This window comes from Schistocerca piceifrons, chromosome 5 (genome assembly GCF_021461385.2).
Source record: "Schistocerca piceifrons isolate TAMUIC-IGC-003096 chromosome 5, iqSchPice1.1, whole genome shotgun sequence".
Lineage (NCBI taxonomy): Eukaryota > Metazoa > Arthropoda > Insecta > Orthoptera > Acrididae > Schistocerca > Schistocerca piceifrons.
In genome coordinates this window covers 40,152,761-40,170,727 of record NC_060142.1, presented here as the reverse complement: position 1 = coordinate 40,170,727, position 17,967 = coordinate 40,152,761, and the positions used below count along the sequence as shown (strand labels likewise).

Sequence of the window (17,967 nt, the reverse complement as noted above, 5' to 3'; positions counted from 1 at the left end):
GTTCTGCATATAAGGCACACTGTAAACCATTGTTCTGTGAACAGAAAATCATGACTGTTATAAACTTGTACATATACTATGTTCTAATTTATACGAAGAAGAAATTACCAGAAACAAAAACCAGAGAAAATGTACACAGCCACAATACAAGAAGGAATAGGTGCCTCTATATTCCTTACCACAGGTTGTCAAAGTCACTCAACAGCTACGAAATCATGGGGTACAAATTATTTAATAAACTTCCTCAATCTGTTCAAGAATTACCTGAACAATTATTCAAACAAACAATTCATGACTGGCTAGTCGTCCACCCATTCTATGACATAAGAGAATTTATCAACTGTAATATAATACTATAATGTTAACAAGAAACCTGTTGTTTCTTTCAAACTATTAATTGTATTTTAGTATGTATATGACGTTGTCTATTGCTGTAATGGCCGAATGACAATAAAATTATTATTATTATTATTATTATTATTATTATTATCATGTGGCATGTTTTTATCCTGTTGGAATCTTAAAATTGGAATAGAACATGAAAAAAGCAGATATAAAGAATGTAAAATGCAATTCTTCTCTGTATAATACGTGTATACAAGAATAGAGCACATCAACAATAAATGATAGTGTAACATGCCATTGTCCCATTATTGGGATGCATAAAATATATCGATATTGCACTTATTTGAAAAAATCTGAAGTATACTTAATCTTACATGGACATCCTTACGTTCATAACAAACACGCCCAGACAACTAAATCACAGCCCATTGTCGTCCAGGAACTACCAGCAGACATACAGTGCTGCCAAGTGCGAGAACAAAAAATCGGCAAGTTTATAATTTTCCTGACATGAAGTACTTAGAAAAAAGTTATTTGTTTTACATTTACAGGCATTATAGCAGTTAGTTGAATGTACAGGTGCAACAATAAAGGCTAAAAGCTCCATTGCTTACATAGAAATAAGTAAAATATATGCGTCCCAAAAAAGGGACAATGGCCAGTAATGGGTTAAAGGGATAAACTTTTAAAGGTATCAACCAAGAAGGAAAACCCATGTGAGGGAAAAAGAAAATCTGAAAGTATGGAAAGAATGTTTCCAAAATCTTCAATAAGGAAAGAATGAAAAAAAATTACATGTAATGAAATGGCAGGAGAAGAAATAAATAACACCCTTATAGAGGAAATAGAAAGAGATCTAGAGAAAGCTGTATTAGGAATGAAAACTGGCAAGGCTCCTGGAGTAGATGACATTACAATGGAAATGTTCAAAGGCATAGGACCTAATAAAATTCATTGATAGAACAGTGAGGATAGTATGATTGTATAGAACAATGAGGATAGTATGAACATATGGAAATATTCCTGATGATTGGAAAAAGGCAGTTATTGTATCTAGTTTTATGAAGGGTAACAAAGTGCACATTATTGTGCACTAAAAGATAATTTTACAGAAATCCACAAACATGATAGTAAGCCATAATCAAGAGAACAAAGAGAATATCTACCCATAAGATGAACAATAGATGCTTTATTTAGAGGTACACACACACTAGAAAAGAAATGAGATTCTGGGAAAGATATCTTAGCTGCATTCATAAATATAAAAATGACTGACAACACTATTAGAAAGAGATATGGAAACGTCAAAAGGACTGTAGCTTGAAAGCTGAAACATTTATAACAAATGCCTGAATTGTATTATAATAGATGGCAAAAAAAATCACAGAATGGTTCAGAATGAGAAAAGGGGTTCGAAAAGTAAGTGTGCTGTCACCAGTGCTCATTTACATAGTCATGAACAACATCATGAGGCAACAGTAATCATACATTTTACAAAACAAACAGTGAATATCATGTTCATGATACAAGAAGTAAACATGATCTTCACAAAGATATAAAAAAATCTCAGCATGGTACAGAAAGGAGTACATTATTCAAGCATAAAAGTATACAATAAACTTCCATTTCATGTTAAATAAATCACTGAGGATATGACTAAATTAATAAAACAGCTGAAACCTTATCTTTTGATGAACAGTTGTTTATATTCTTTACAGGAATTTTTTGACAGTTTGCAACAATTAGTACTACGTATTTAATTTAAGCATTCCTATAAGAACTAATTATGTAGCACTGGCATATCAATTGATGACAGAAAGCTTTTAATATTTATTAGAATGTAAGATTCATAATTTTTAGTGTAACCATTATTACTACTATAATCTGTGTTGTTTAAACACTTGAACCTCATGTATCTTTTTATAATGATTTAGTTTGTAAGCCTCATGACCATTTAGATATGGTTATTACTGTAATAATCTGACACATTTTACATCCTATCTATACATTCGCATAAAGGATCCATGAAACATGAAAATAAATAAATAAATAAATAAAAGTTTGCCAAGGGTCAGCAGGAGATGATATGAAAGCCGTAGCACATGCAGACTGTGTGGTGATTTTGGATGATAGTGAGCAGAATTTGGAACAACAACTATATACCTGTCAGATGGTAAATGAAGAAGCAAGCATGGAAATTAACAAAAAGATAGGTAATGAAACATCAGCAGAAAGAATGAAAGAGATTAAGAATGCAAGTTGTAAAGGAAAAATTGTTAAAGAAGTAGATACTTTAAAATATCTAGGAAGTAAGCTAATGAAGAAAGGAAACATCAAAGATGCAATTTTGGAGAGGAATTTTGTTACCGTGTATAATTAAGAATTGGAAAATACCTGCCAACACAAAGATCATGATGTACAACTCATGTTATCTACCAGTTTTGACCTAAGATCAGAATGTTTGATTTAGACAAAGAAAGACCTGTGCATAAGACAAGTGACAGAGATGTGTTTTCTATGAGTGATCATGGATAAGACAAGAATGGACAGGATAAGAAATGAAATAATGTGTAACATGCTTAGATCAGTTTCCTAAAAGAAACTATGGAGAGCAATAGTCTGAAACAGTTTGGCCACATTAAAATAATGCAACAAGAAAGACTCCCAACAAGAATGTGAGAATGGACAGAATATGGAAGAGGAGCAATTGGAAGTCCATGAAAAAGATGGAGACCAGCTAAAGGATGATATGAACCAAAGAGGAATATGACGGGAGGAAATTCTGAATGGTAGACTGTGGTAGAAAAGAGATGATTGGTAGAGACTCTGTGAATTACCTGAATAGGCAGAAGCATTTTAGGCAAAAGAAGAAGAAGAAGAAGAGGAGGAGGAGAGGAGAGTAGTGAAGATTCTGGCTTGGAGGATAGCAACAACAGAAGATGTGATGGAGGAGCATGTCACACCTCTGCAGTTTTTAAGAGCAGTCCTCAGGATTGAGGGGGCAGGGGCTCATTTCAAATGACATGGGTATTGAAGCTGTTGTTAGGGTCATTGGTGTCGTGGTGTGCAGCAAGTGCAGGATGATCATGTTCATGGGGATCATAGCTTGGCAGAGGCCATTCATGTGAGAAGACAGTTACTTGACATATTTTGATTGAACAGAGAATTTGCAGCACACTTACACATGATGTGTCTTCTTTCTCAAATGGCCTAGGAAGTATTGTGTATGGAAAGTCTGGATTGCAGTAGGACTTACTGTGTACTGATGAAATAGTCCTTGCATCTGAGCTGCTTACAAGGTAATGCCCCTTCAGTTGGAGGGTTGGTAGCAGAGGACGCGCATGGACAGAATAAGGTATTGCATAAGCTGGAAGGGTCATAAGATACTAATTTCAACTGAGAGCGTGGGATATGCCTGTCTAAGGCCTGGCAAGAGGCAGTTGCAAGAAGCATTAGTTTTTCAAGGTCTGAGTGTTCATGAATTATAAAGGCGCTCTTGTCAATGGCTGCATAAATATTGATTTCGTTTCCAATTGTACAGGACAAGAATTCAGTTATTGAATGTACTTTAGCTGCAAAATTAAGTACATGTTTGCCTTTAGTAATTTGCTTTTGACAATAAAGGCTGTTATCCAAAACACAGAGAAAAATCTTGTTGCCACAGCATGTCTTATGAAATGAATGTAAAAATTAGATTTAACAATTAACTTAGTGAACCAAAGTTGGCATCACTTTCAAATATGGCACAAGAGTTTGGAGTCTCTATTCTGTGACATAGGGGAAGCTCTGTGTAAAAGTCTCACCAAAAGTTTAAGGCACAAAGAAGTTATTCAACTGGTATTGATGATATTCCAGATTATATTATAAAAATAACAGCAAGACAAATATGTTCGCCTTTATTGGACATATGCAGTTCATCCTTATAACGTGGTGACTACCCACAGCAACTGAAGATGGCAAAAGTAATACCCCTATATAAAAAAGGTGATCGTCAATGTATGTGTAACTATAGGCCTGTGTATCTGCTGTCAGGGTTTTTGAAAATTATTGAAAAAAGTGTTCCTTTCGTAACTAACTACATTCATTGACAAGAATAATATTATTTCTGGATGTCAACATGGCTTCAGACCACAGAGATCAATTGAAACAGCTACTTTGAATCTGATAAACAATTTCTTAAATGCAGTGGACAACCACAGAAATATCTCAGTTTTATTCTTGGACCAAACAAAAGCTTTTGATGTGATTGATCATTCTGTGCTCCTGAGGAAGCTTGAACGGTATGGTGTAATAGGTGTGTCAAATCAATGGATTGAATCATATTTGGAATATTGCTCTCAGGTAACTGAAATTAAGTACATGGAAGGAAATGAACTCCAGGTACACCTTTCAGAACCATGTGGGCTAAGTCATTGAGCTCCATAGGGCTCCATTTCAGGTCCCTTTCTTTTTTTGGTGAACATTAATGATTTCCCATCACACATTAGGAATCCTGAAGCAGTACCGTTTGCAGATGACAACAGTCTATTGATTAGAACAGGGAATAAAGAAGAAAATCTTACTGCATCTGCAAAAGATATCACAAAAGGAGTGTGTGAATGGTTTACCAGAAACAGGCTAATAGTTAATCCCCAAAAAATGGTACTCATGAATTTCCACACCAATCAGAATAAAAATGTGGCACAACCCGTAACATGTATAGATAACCAAAACATTAGTGCTGTCAATGAAACTAAATTTCTTGGGATTCATATCCAGGAAAATCTTAAATGGAACACTCACATCAAATCCCTAAATTCAAAACTAGCAAAAAAGAGCTTTGTTGTAAGAATTCTTTGCAATAACACTAGTGCAGGAAAAGTTAAGGCTGTATACTTTGCTCGTGTACATTCAGTACTGAAGTACAGTATCATTTTCTGGGGAAATGTACGCCAGGCAATAACAGTTTTCAGGAAAGAAAAGGCAATTATAAGAATAATGAAACAAGTGAGCAGCAGAAAACTATGCAAACCTTTCTTTAAAGATCTAAAGAACCTATCCCTATCCTGCATTTATATACTGGAAGTAGTCATGCATGTCAAAAAAAAGTGTACTGAGGAAAGAAAACCTTTTTCCTCAGAACAAAAGTGTCCTTGATTACAGTACCAGGTCAGACAGTGACATACATGTTAATCATTGTAACGCAACATTATGCCAAAAAGGTTTATATCACGCAGGAACAAAACTATACAACAGATTACCAAGACACATAAAAACTCTTCCTGAACTGCAGAGCTTTAAAAAGTCTATGACAGCCTACCTTCTGAAAAACTGCTACTATTCAATCCCACAGTATCTTATGCTAGAAAAATCTGTAATTTTAATTGTAGAAATAAGTTATAAATATTAAGTATTTTAAAAAAAATTTTGATTATTAACTGTATGGATCAAATTTGTTCTAAAAATTTAAATAATGTATTTTTGACATTTGAAAACCCAAACCCAAAGGTTTTCTGTCCAATATCCTGTGTACAATATATGTACTGAAAAAGATATTTATATGGACAAATAATCAAATACCCCAAGTGTAGCATATTTAGAGTAGAAGCAGGTCAGGCACTTACTTTCCACATTTCTGTTTCTTGTGCAAACAGAATTCTAAAATCATTTCATTCCGATCTGTATGGTTCAGTGCATACAACCTAAAATGGAAGTGCTTCTTATCTCTAATTAATGTTTGTTCAAGGAAGGTTTTCTTATCCACATATAAAAAAAATTAGATGCCAGAAATAAACTTTTTATAAGGTGGTAAAAATGAGAGCTATTACAATTTTCTAGACTATTTCTTGTGCCTATGCACTACCACTCAGTTGTGTATTGGTGAGTGGCTTTTTGTTCCCATTTTGTTGTTGTTCCATGCTGCAATTTCCATTATTATATTCAATATATGCTTTGCATTACAGGCAGCAAATGAAATGTTTTGTGGGACGATATGTGTTTCCCTTTTCCATTGATGCCTAGTAAATGATGTTTTTCCCCCTGTGTTTATTTAGCTGCAGTTTCATTTCTAGTTGGTCTATGCAATTGTAACAAGTAAACTGTACAAGAGAGGCGATAAATGTAGCACTGGCACAGATGGTGACATTTGATGCTTTCAGACAAGATGATATCAAGGTGACAGGAATGGTTAGCTTTGTGGTAATGTCAACAAAAATCTCCTTTGCTCCCAAGCAACTACAGATAGGTTATTCTTTGCGCCACCTGTGGGTGCAATGGATGACTGTAACCATGCTCATCAACCTGTGAATGCTTAATCTTTAGAAAGTTTTTTAACAATAAATTTATATTATTCTCATCTAAATAATATACTATCCTTTGAGTCAAACTACTTTGGTTCTAGTTTTTCTGACTATACATTTCTAACCTTTGTGTTCTCCTGCTTTATGTGTTGCTATGCATGTACACAGGAAAAAAAAGTCAAATGAATTGGAACAAGGTTTTACTAGACATCAGTAGAGCAACAAATATTCACAAGAGCTGAGAAAGCTTTCAGAACCCATCATAGCTCATCATGAGAAGAGAGATTTAGTGAAAATGTCGAACAGAAAGTGAAACATGTCCCTTAATCAACAAAGACTTAGAAGGCATAGATGGAAAAAAAAGGGAAAAAAAAGAAGAGAGAGAGAGAGAGAGAGAGAGAGAGAGAGAGAGAGAGAGAGAGAATGAAATAGCACAACTAGTTTAAAATTATTTTTATATCTGCTACTGAAAGCACAAAAAAAGTGTAAAAACAATGAGACAGTGGATTTTGGTTTTTCCTTTGCTTGTAAGTTAAGAAACATAGTTAAATAGGGTGTTTAGCTCTGCTGGATGTATACTAAGAACAAATCTAAAAACACTGAACCACAAAGTCCTGTCACCATTTGGCAGTTTATCTATCTTAATATTAAGATCATAATAAGACTGCTCTCCTTTGACCACATGAGACTGTTAGCGTTTTACATCTGCTATCAAATTCCACAGAATATTATGTCTGGTCCTTGTGTACTAGCAGCTCTTGCAAAAATACTCTACTGACATTCTTACAACTATTTGTGTACTTTCTATCCCCCATTCCTAACCATAGAACACTGAGTTTGAGAGCTACTCAATCCAATCCATGAATCATAAATGTGAAAGCAATGACAAAAACTGTGAAGCACTTTATCCAGCAGAGAGTGTAACATTTGTTTTGTAAATAATAACACACTTTGATAGTTTTATTGTTCAGTTGGATACGTTATTGTTAAAGTATAATTAAGACATTTATTTTTATAAGGAACCATGAAAGTAATATGTTTTCTTCTTGCTTTGTTGCATAGGATTATGAAATCTTCAGCAATACTGTAGATCTGGTTAAGAATCTTGGTTACTTCAATGATGCTGATGAGACTGCTGCAGCAAAATTTAATGAAAGCTTAACATTTGCTCTCATTGACTTACATAAGTATATGGTAAGAACATTCTCTTTTCAGATGTAACGTTTAATTTGTGTACAAATGAAAAGATAGTACTTATGTCTCATAATGATTGAAAACACTGACCTGAGTGGTCTTTAAAAATGAAAACTAAATGTTGCATCAAACTGTACCTTCTTCCATGTTTCGGATGATGCCTTTTTCAGAGCTACTGTCAGTGATCAAATTTAAATTTTGTAGTACAAATGTGCTCAATGCAGCATTTATCATTGTAGTTGGTTTTAACTTTTTATTGGACTTAGCAGGATTTGTTATAATTAAAACTTTCTGATTGCAAATCTGTGTAATATGAACTGTAGTACGAATTCAAGAATTTACTACAGAAACCTGCTACCTCTGCATGTATCATTAATGAAATATGTCAAAAATAATTTATCCATTTTTACAACCAACATTTCAATAAATCAAAATAGATACTGGGAATAAGAATGATCAGTATGAAGGCATGGTTTGCAAATACAACTCTACTAAGAAATGTGAAGACATTTTGGGAACAGTCAGGGCAGATTTTAACATTCGAACCAGACTTTCATGTTACACAACTATTAGTACATGTAGGGTAATCCTTTTTTTGTAGAATTAATTTGTTATACAGTTTGACTGCAATTTAAGCATTAAACACCAACTATTATAACTGTCCCTTTGTTAAAATGATGTCAAATAGATCAGCAAATATGTAATTAACTCTCCCATACATACAGTGTAAACTAATTACTGTTGTGGTCTTCAGTATTTGACCCTGCTACCATATTCATCCATTTTTCTCCCTCTAAAATTCCCCCCAGCACCCCCCCCCCCCCCCCCCCCCCCCCTTGCCCGCTGCATCTCTCCGTTACCAAAATGATGATTGCTTGCTTCTTCAGGGCACATCTTATCAACTAATCCCTTCTCTTTTTTCACCAATTAGGTTCAGTATCTCCTTATTAGTGACTTGATCTAACAATCTAAGCTTCAGCTTTCTTCTGTAGCACCGTACTTCAAAATTTTCTATTCCATTCTTGTCTGAACTACTTACTGTCCACATTTCACTTCTGTACAAAGGAACCCTCCAGACAAATACCTACACATAAGACTTTCTAATGGTTAAACGTATGTTAGATGTTATCAGTTTCCTCTGTTTCAGAAATGATTTTCTTGCAATAACCAATCTGCAGCTTTTATCCTCTCTAATTCGGCTGTAATCAGTTATTTTGCTGCCCAAATAAAAAACTCATCTGCTATTTTTAGTGTCTTATTTCCTAATCTAATCCCTTCAATATCACCCAATTTAATGTGACTACATTCCATTACCATTGTTTTACTTTTGTTGATGTTCATCTTACAACTTCTTTTCAAGACAATGTTGCTTCCATTCAACTGTACTTTTAAGTCCTTTGCTATCCCTGGCAGAACTACAATGTAATCAGCAAATCTCAAAGTTTTTATTTCTTCTTCCTGAAATTAAATTCCTTTCGAAATTTCACCATGGTTTCCTTTACTGCTTGCTCAGTGTAAAGGTTGAATATTGGCAGTAGGGTACAATAGCCCTGTCTCATTCCCTTCTGATCCACTGCTTCACATTAATGTCCTTCGACTCATATAACTCCTGTCTGATTTTTGTACAAGTTGTAAATAACCTTCTGCACTATGTATTTAAATGCAGTTACCTTCAGAGTTTCAAAGAGTACATTTCGGCCAACACTGTCGAAAGCTTTCTATAAAGCTAAAAATGGGATGAAAGTCAGTATGGCATTATTCAACCTATCTCCTAGCATAAATCACCTGATCAGTATGGCCCATCATTTCCTACATTTCTCCAGAACCCAAACTGATTTTTATCAAGTTCAACTTCTAATCAGTTTTTCCAGTCTTCTGTAAATAATTCATGTCAGTACTCACAGTCACAACTTATTAAACTGACAGTACAATAACATTCACACCTGTCAGCACCACTCACCTTTGGAATTAGAATTACAGCATTCTTCTTGAAGTCTGAAGGCATTTCACTCATCTTAAATACCTTACACACCAGGTGGCATAGTTTTGTCATGGCTTGCTTACTCAAGGATCTCTGTAATTCTGAGGGAACATTGTCTATTCCAGGGTACTTTTCTTCATGTTAGATCTTTCAGTGCTCAGATAAATTCTGCTTACAGTATTGTATCTCCTGGCTCATCTTTGTTTACTTCTTCTTCCCTTTCTGTAATATTGCCTTCACGTTCATTTCCCTTGTAAAGCCCTTCTATACATTGCTTCCATCTTTCACCTTTTAGCTTTACGTCGTTTGCTTAGTATTGAAACATCACTTTGTTCTTAATGTTGATAAGCTGCTTCTCTTTTCTCCTAAGGCATGTTTAATTTTTTTCTATAGGTGGCACCCATCCTTCCCTTGGTCAACATGCTTGTACTGTCATGCATCTTCACTCTAGCTATTCCTGGTTAGCCAGTTTATACTTTCTGTAAATCTCATTTTTTGCACATCTGTATTCCCTTTCATCTGCTTTATTTCCTGCATTTTTATATTTTCTCCTTTCATCAATTAAATTTAATATATTGTGAATTGCCAAAGGATTACTACCATACCTTTCATCAGTTAAATTTAATATATTGTGCATTGCCAAAGGATTACTACCGTACCTTGTTGTTTTACTTATTTGACCCTCTGCTGTCTTTACTGTATAATCTCTCAAAGCTACCCATTCATCTTTTATTCTATTCCTCTTCCCTAATTTAGTCATCAATGCCTGTCATGAACCTCTGGTTATTTCAGTTTGTATATGTCCCATCTCCTTAATTTGTTATCACTTTGTAATTTCTTTATCTCCAATCTGCAGTTTATAATCAATAAATTGTGATCAGAGTGCTCATCTGTCTCTGAAATTGCCTTGCAGTGTAAAATCTGGTTTTTAAGTCTCTGTCATACTGTTATATAATCTATCTGTAATCTTCTAGTGTATCCAGGTCTTTTGCATACAACCTTCTTACACAATTCTTAAACCATGTAACTCATGATTGAATAATGCTCTTTGCAAAATTTTACCACATTTCGTTCCTTTGCCCCATTCCATATTCTCCTATTTTTTTTCCTTCTCTTCCATTTCTTACTATTGAATTCCAGTCCCTCACCACAATTAAATTTCTGTCTACCTTAACTATCTCAATAATTATTCTACCTCATGAAACATTCTTTCAATCTCTTCATCATGTGAAGAGTTAGTAGACATGTATGTTTCTGTGGTGTGTGTTGGCTTTGTGTCTACCTTGGCTACAATAACATGTTCACTAAGCTGTTCACAGTAGTTTACCCACATTCCTATTTTCTTATCATTATTAGACCTGCTGCTGCATTACCTTTGTTTGATTTTGTATTTATAACCTGGTAGTCACTTGACCAGGTGTCCTGTTCTTCCGGACACCATAATTCACTAATTCCCACAATATCTGACACTGATCTATCCATTCACATTTTTAAATTCACTAAACTATCTGCCCTATGAAGGGACCTAATGTTCCATGCTCTTATTTGTAGAATGCAAGTTTTGTTTTTCCTTTTGGTATCTTACTGAGTAGCCCTGATTGGAGGTCCAAATGTGGGCTATTTTACCCATGGAATATTTTATTCAAATAATTTAATCATACAGTAGAGGTACATGTTCATCAGAAAAGTGATCACCGTAGTTTTTTCCTTGCTTTTAGCAATTAATGGATGAGAATAATTACTGTTAAGATCATATATTTAATGGAGTTAGGTTTAGTTAGAATGTGTCCATCTGTTATTTCTATTACTCTGATTGTCTTCTTATGAATTACAAGAATATCATGCACACTTCTTTCAGTTTCCTCGGTGTAGTAATGCATAACTAAACAAAGACTTAAAAAAATGCCAAATATGCCATTATTATATATCTTCAGTCTTGCCTGTAGATATATCTCTTTTGATAACCTAACTGTCCACATCAAAACTGATGTAAGTGACCATGAGACATTTGTGGCAACAATGATTACCAAAGTACAAATGGTAACTTAAACAAATGGGATGTGTCTCCCTGAGGAAATTGAAGCTTTTAACTCAGGGCAGAACCATGTAGAGAAACTGCTCAAGTTTAAAAGAATTGTTGACTGCATGCTGTATAGATATGTTCCCAGGAGATAGGTCATGATGGGAGGAACTCTCCATAGTATACAGTCACTGTATAGAAACTTCTAAAGAAATACACTGCATGAAACATCATTGGCTGTCAAGAGAGGAAGGTGTGAAGCCTGCTGTCAAAAGATTTCTTACAAAACCCAAAGAAATTCTGGTCATATCCAAAGCCTATTAGTTGCACCGAAGTTAGTGCTCAGTCACTCATGAATGAGACAGGAACTGAAAGTTAAGGTAACAAAGCAAAATCAGAAATGCTTAACTCTGTTTTCAAAAGTTCCTTTACAAATGAAAACTCTAGAGTACTGCACCAATTTAAGTCTCATACTACTGAGAAGTTGAGCAAAATAGATATTAATGCCACTGGGATTGAGAAATAGCTACAATAATTAAAATTGAAAAAAAAAAAAAAAAAAAAAAAAGGATCCAGGGCCTGATGGAATCTGTATCAGATTCTATACTGAATTTGCAACTGACTAAAATTTATTGTACACCCCTCAAACAAAAAACTGTGCTCTGTAGTTGAAAGGAAGTGCAGGTAATACCTGTGTGCAAGAAGGGTAGCAGAAGTGGCCCACAAAACTGTCATCCAATATCCTCGACATCCATTTGAGATAGTCTTAGAACATATTCTGAGTTCAAACATAAAGAGATATCTTTATCAGAATAACCTCCTCCATGCCAACTAGCATGAGTTTGGGAATGTCAATCATGTGAAACCCAACTTGCACTTTTCTAACAGGACATACTGAAAGCCATGGATCAAGGCACTCAGGTGGATACAGTATTTCTCAGTTTCTGAAAAGCATTTCAGTCAGTACCACATCTACACTTATTATGGAAAGTATGATCATATTGCATATCAAGCAAAATTTACAACTGGTTTGAGGATTTAGTAGTAGGGAGGACACAGCATGTTATCTTATATGGTGAGTAATTGACAGATGCAGAAGTAAGTTTGGGTGTACCCAGGGAACTGTGTTGGACCTTTGCTATTCATTCATCTTGTGTATTAATGACCTAATGCACAATATTAAATGTAACCTCATATCTCATTAAGTACTGTCTAAAGAAGGTGTGCAAATATTCAGTAAGATGTTCATAAGATTTCAAAGTGGTGCAGTGACTGGAAACTTACTTTAAATGTTCAGATATGAGTAACCAGCCTTCAAATGAAATTGCTTTCATATCAGTTGTCAACCCATCCTAGAATGTTGCTCAAGTGTGCTGGATCTGTAACAATAGAATTAACAGGGGGCATTGAAAGTATACAGAGAAGAGCAGCTCAGATGGTTACAAGTTTTTTTGACCGATGGGAGACTGTCAAGGAGATGCTGAAAGAACTGAACTGGTGGACTCTTGAAGATAGACATAAACTATCCCAAGAAAACCTACTTACAAAATTTCAAGAATGGACTTTAAATTATGTCTCTGGGAATATACTACAATTCCCTCTTACAGCTCCCTTAGGGGCCTTGAGGACAAGGTTAGATGGATAACTACATGCACAGTCATTCATACAGTCATTTTTTCCATGCTCCATGAGGGAATGGAATGAGAAAAAGCCCTAACTGACTGATACAATGGGACATACCCGCTGCCATGCTCTACACTATGCTTAGTGGAGTATAGATGTAGATATAGGTTTAGTTGTAGAAAATGAGGGTTCCATGTTAATTTATTATCAAATCTAATTCCTAAAAAAATTTACATTTAATTTTCTATATTGGTGATTATTGATTGGCTGAAACACATATCCTGCATTTTTTAAATATTTTTAAAAACAGTAAGCTTTTTTCATTGAACCAAGATGTTGCACTTTCTTTCACCAGATCCATATTGTTTATAAGATCCTCAAATACAGGGTTTATGGAAAAAAAAGTTGCATCATCTGCATACATACATACAGTACAGTCACATTGATGTGACCACCTGTCAGAAGCCTGAATATCCACCTTTTGCAGTGCAGATGTGCAGGAGCTTCTGGAAGATATCAACAAGGATGTGAATCCATACTGACTCCAGTACCATGGCCAGATGTGCTAGATATCTGGGCTGAGGATTCATTGAGCGAGCAGCCTGATCAAGGTGGTTTCACAGATCCTTGATTGTGTTTAAGTCCAGGGAGTTTTGTAGCTTGGGAAGTATAGTAGACTCATCATGATGCTCTTCAAACCAGTCATGTACACTGCAAGCTGTGTGACATGTTTTATTGTCCTGCTAGTAGATGCCACAATGCCAAGGAAACAACAAACTGTATGTAGAAGTTGACATGATGCCCAAGGATAGCTCCATATTTGAGCTGATATGTTGTGCCTTCCAGAGTGATGAAATCGCCCAGGGAATGCCACAAAAACATTCCTCAGACTGTAACACTGCATCACAACATGATTGTAATGCTTCCTCCTCAATCCTGCACCCTTATGACAATTGTTGCAGGGGACATACACACCAATGGCCATCCATCTGTTGGAGAATTAAATGTGATTCACCAGAAAAGGCCACCTGCCAGCATTCAGTGGACAGGGTGTCTACAGGTCATGAACGTCATGAAAAAGTAATGAAAATGAACAGGTGGTTATAAAAGTAATGAAATGGTAATGAAATTGAGTAGGCCGTCATGACTTTTGTTTTGTGTGTTAGTTATATGTGGTTTTAGAAGGGAGTAGCAAGTTTTTTGTATCCCCAAAAATGTTGTATCCAGGAGAAGAGTCTGTGCTACTGCAGTTTGCAACCTTGAAGGGCAAGTATGGATGCAGAAATTTGGAGGCATGGCTGTGTTGAGCTATATGTGGATATTTTCAGAAATGTGTTGCCCAAATATTTTGCAAAAACTGTATCTAAAAATTGCAGACATTGGGAAGAGTCCTTTGAAATTAAAGATAGTCAAAGGAAGTTCATGTTTTCATCCAAAGTTGTGCAGAAGTCCATTTAGAGAAATTCTCAAGTGACAATTGCATTGGAAGAATTCGTGTGAAAACAGCATATGACTCCCCCAATAGGTGACATAGTGAAGAGAGAATATTTTAAAATGAATATTCTGAATAAAACTGAAGCATTTCAATCATTAGAAGGACAAACTTGATCACTTTCTGATTAATTTACACACACACACACACACACACACACACACACACACACACACACACAAAGTATGATTTATGACTTTATCAAGTTTGTGCAGAAGCTGTTATGCATGTTTCATGAAAATGCTGCAGTTGGTAGAGGCTTTTCTGCTAACAAAGAAGTTTTAATTGAAAACTTAAAAGAAGATACAATTGTTACAGAAAGAAATGTTTCCAATGCAATACAAACATTAGTTGATTTACTTAATAGTGAGAAAGAACTGAATGTGGACATTACAAAATCAATGATACTTGCTCTGAAGAATACAACAACAAAAATAATCAATTATTGACAATACAATGTAAATGGATAGATAAAAAAATCTTCTCACCAAGTGGTGACAGGAGAGCACACACACAAAAGGGTTTAACTTTTACAAGCTTTTGGAGCCAGTGGCTCCCTCTTCTAGCAGAAGAGCTGAAGGGGAAGGAAGAGGGGTGAAGGAATAGGAGTGGAGAGGTTTAGGGGAGGGGATACAGTTCAGAAAGATTGCCCAGAACCCCAGGTCGGGGAAGATTACAGGATGGGATGAGAAGGAAAGAGTTGGCTGCAATTCAACAAGTGCCATGCCATACATGGCAAACCTTGCTTTGGTTAGCAATAGAAATGTCAGGGAACAGAAGCAGTTTTGTAAAATTGAGCTATGAAGATAATAGGTGTGAATGTGGTGCATAGTCTTGGTAAATAATATCTTAAACCAAGTAAGCAAATGTCAAATTAACATTATTTTTTAAATGTTTGCAGTCATGAGATGTATAATGAGCATCTTTTGGAAAGAGTTTAGCTTTAAAGCAATTCCACTGAACCCTGTTATCAGATTAAACAAACTGGTTACCATATTTGTGGCTATCGAGGCATCTATACCAGTGTTGCATTCTTTTGCTGTGCTTGCTCCACAGAAGTAGTAATTTTGTTGGTTTGTAACCATAAAGTGCATAAACATTACATGATTAAGAAGATCATAATGTTCATTATATTGTAGTGAAAGTTTAGTCACAGTTTCATTTCATGTGGTGATATTCAGTATAACTGTATCATGGTCTTTTTAGTCCTTAAGGAACTTGATATTCCAAAGTTTCTCATGAGAAAGGGTTTCACTTCACAACTCACCAACCTGAACATTCACTGTAGATACTCTACAAGTCAGTAGGTTCTGGTCACCAGTCTCCAGACTCTCACGCATCCATGAGAATAAAACATCATATAATACTACAAAAAATTGTTTCACTGTTCCAGTGACCCTGTGCCTAAGTATTCAAACACAGCAAATCAACATTTGTGCTCAACCATGCAACTCAAATTTGTCACTTTCCACCAAACAATTGTGCTAAACAGTAAACACTAAAACACAGTTTAGGTATTAGGTGAAAATGATGATGAAAGATAGCTAGTCAGTCAGACTTCATTTTTTGTAATTTTTTGCTGTTGATCAACGTATCTTCAGACTCTGGTACAGAATTAAATTTCCATACTGGCATATAGATGCATCAGCTAATGCACTAGTTAATGGAAGGACAAAATAATGGACAGAAAGACTTAAGATGCAGTAAAATATCCTGTGTATACTGTCTGTTGTGATCTTCCATCAAAATGATGTATCCACATTCAGAATATTTCATAATACAGTGATAATCTATTTATTTATTTTATACTAGTAAACTATTTTCTGCCTTGAATTCATTCTCATGACAGTGTACTGAGAATGCGTATGGCACATATGAGGATAAATTTGATCTGGCATTATTAATACAATTTCAGAGAATATTCCATCAGTAATCTGACACAAGTAGCATTTTCCTGGAAAAGTTATGATAATAATGTCTTGTCCTTTACGTGGTAATGGGCTCACAGTCTACACTGAGCATGCAAAACAATTTTATGAAACATTTGAAGTTCCTTTTAATGTTCATCAGATTTTTTCTTCCTGTTTCCTGTAGCATCCTAAGGATCAACAGAACTTAACAAAATGTGATTTCAAGTAAGAGTTTTTATGGAAAGTCCTATTTTTAAAAAATTGTATATCTGTGAGTGTAAAATAATAATTTACCATGATGATTTCAGAAAATACCTAAGGAGGCTAAAGTACGGCAAGAACAGTTTACAAAGAAGTTCAGGCCAGTAAAAATAGCAGAAATGAATGAAATGTTTCCTTTGGTAAGTATGATTTTATAGAATTTCAAGCATAAAGCCACAGTTTACCTCTGCTGTAGAATATATACTGATAGGAATCCTCCCAACGGATCAAAGCATTGTGAGAAATTAACACAGGGAACCAATTTTTATCTTACTCAGGGTTGCATCAAGAGTCAAACTGAAGTCATAATGCAGTGCAAAATAGAGTTTTAGCCTGCCTGGGATGTTAACTGACGTATTCATATACTGAATATCACATGCAAAAAAAAAAAAAAAAAAAAAAAAAAAAAAAGAATTGTGATGAATTTCACACATTCTGTGTTCAATTGTCTTGTGGCAGTCATTTTGTTCAGACAGATTTCTTAAGTGAATGAACTGTTTATTATATTAACCAGACTTCCAATAATACACTCTAAGAGAAAAAAGAAAGAAAAAAAGAAAAAAAATGAGGCACAGTGAAGAAATTCTCTGAATGTGACTGAAATCAGTAGATGTGATGCACATGTACAGACAAACAAATGATAACAATTTCACGAGAAAAAGATTCACAAATTTAGCAAGTATATAATGCATTGACCCACCTCTGGCCCTTGTTCAAGCAATTACTTGTCTTGGCATTGACTGACAGAGTTGCTGGACATCCTCATGTGGTATTTTGTGCTAGATTATGTCCAGTTGGCACTTTAGATCAACAGAATACCAAGATGGTTGGAGCACTCCACCTATAAGACTCAAAATTGGGAG

General features: G+C 35.1%; 1 protein-coding gene across 1 annotated transcript in view; it reads left to right on the top strand.

The window, feature by feature from the left end:
• Positions 1–17,967, top strand: part of LOC124798148 — a 292,835-nt gene that overhangs the window by 149,464 nt on the left and 125,404 nt on the right. The window contains exons 7-8 of the mRNA XM_047261428.1: positions 7,686–7,817; positions 17,152–17,244. Of these exons, the coding sequence (XP_047117384.1) occupies positions 7,686–7,817; positions 17,152–17,244 (225 nt within the window). The remainder of the gene's footprint in view (positions 1–7,685; positions 7,818–17,151; positions 17,245–17,967) is intronic.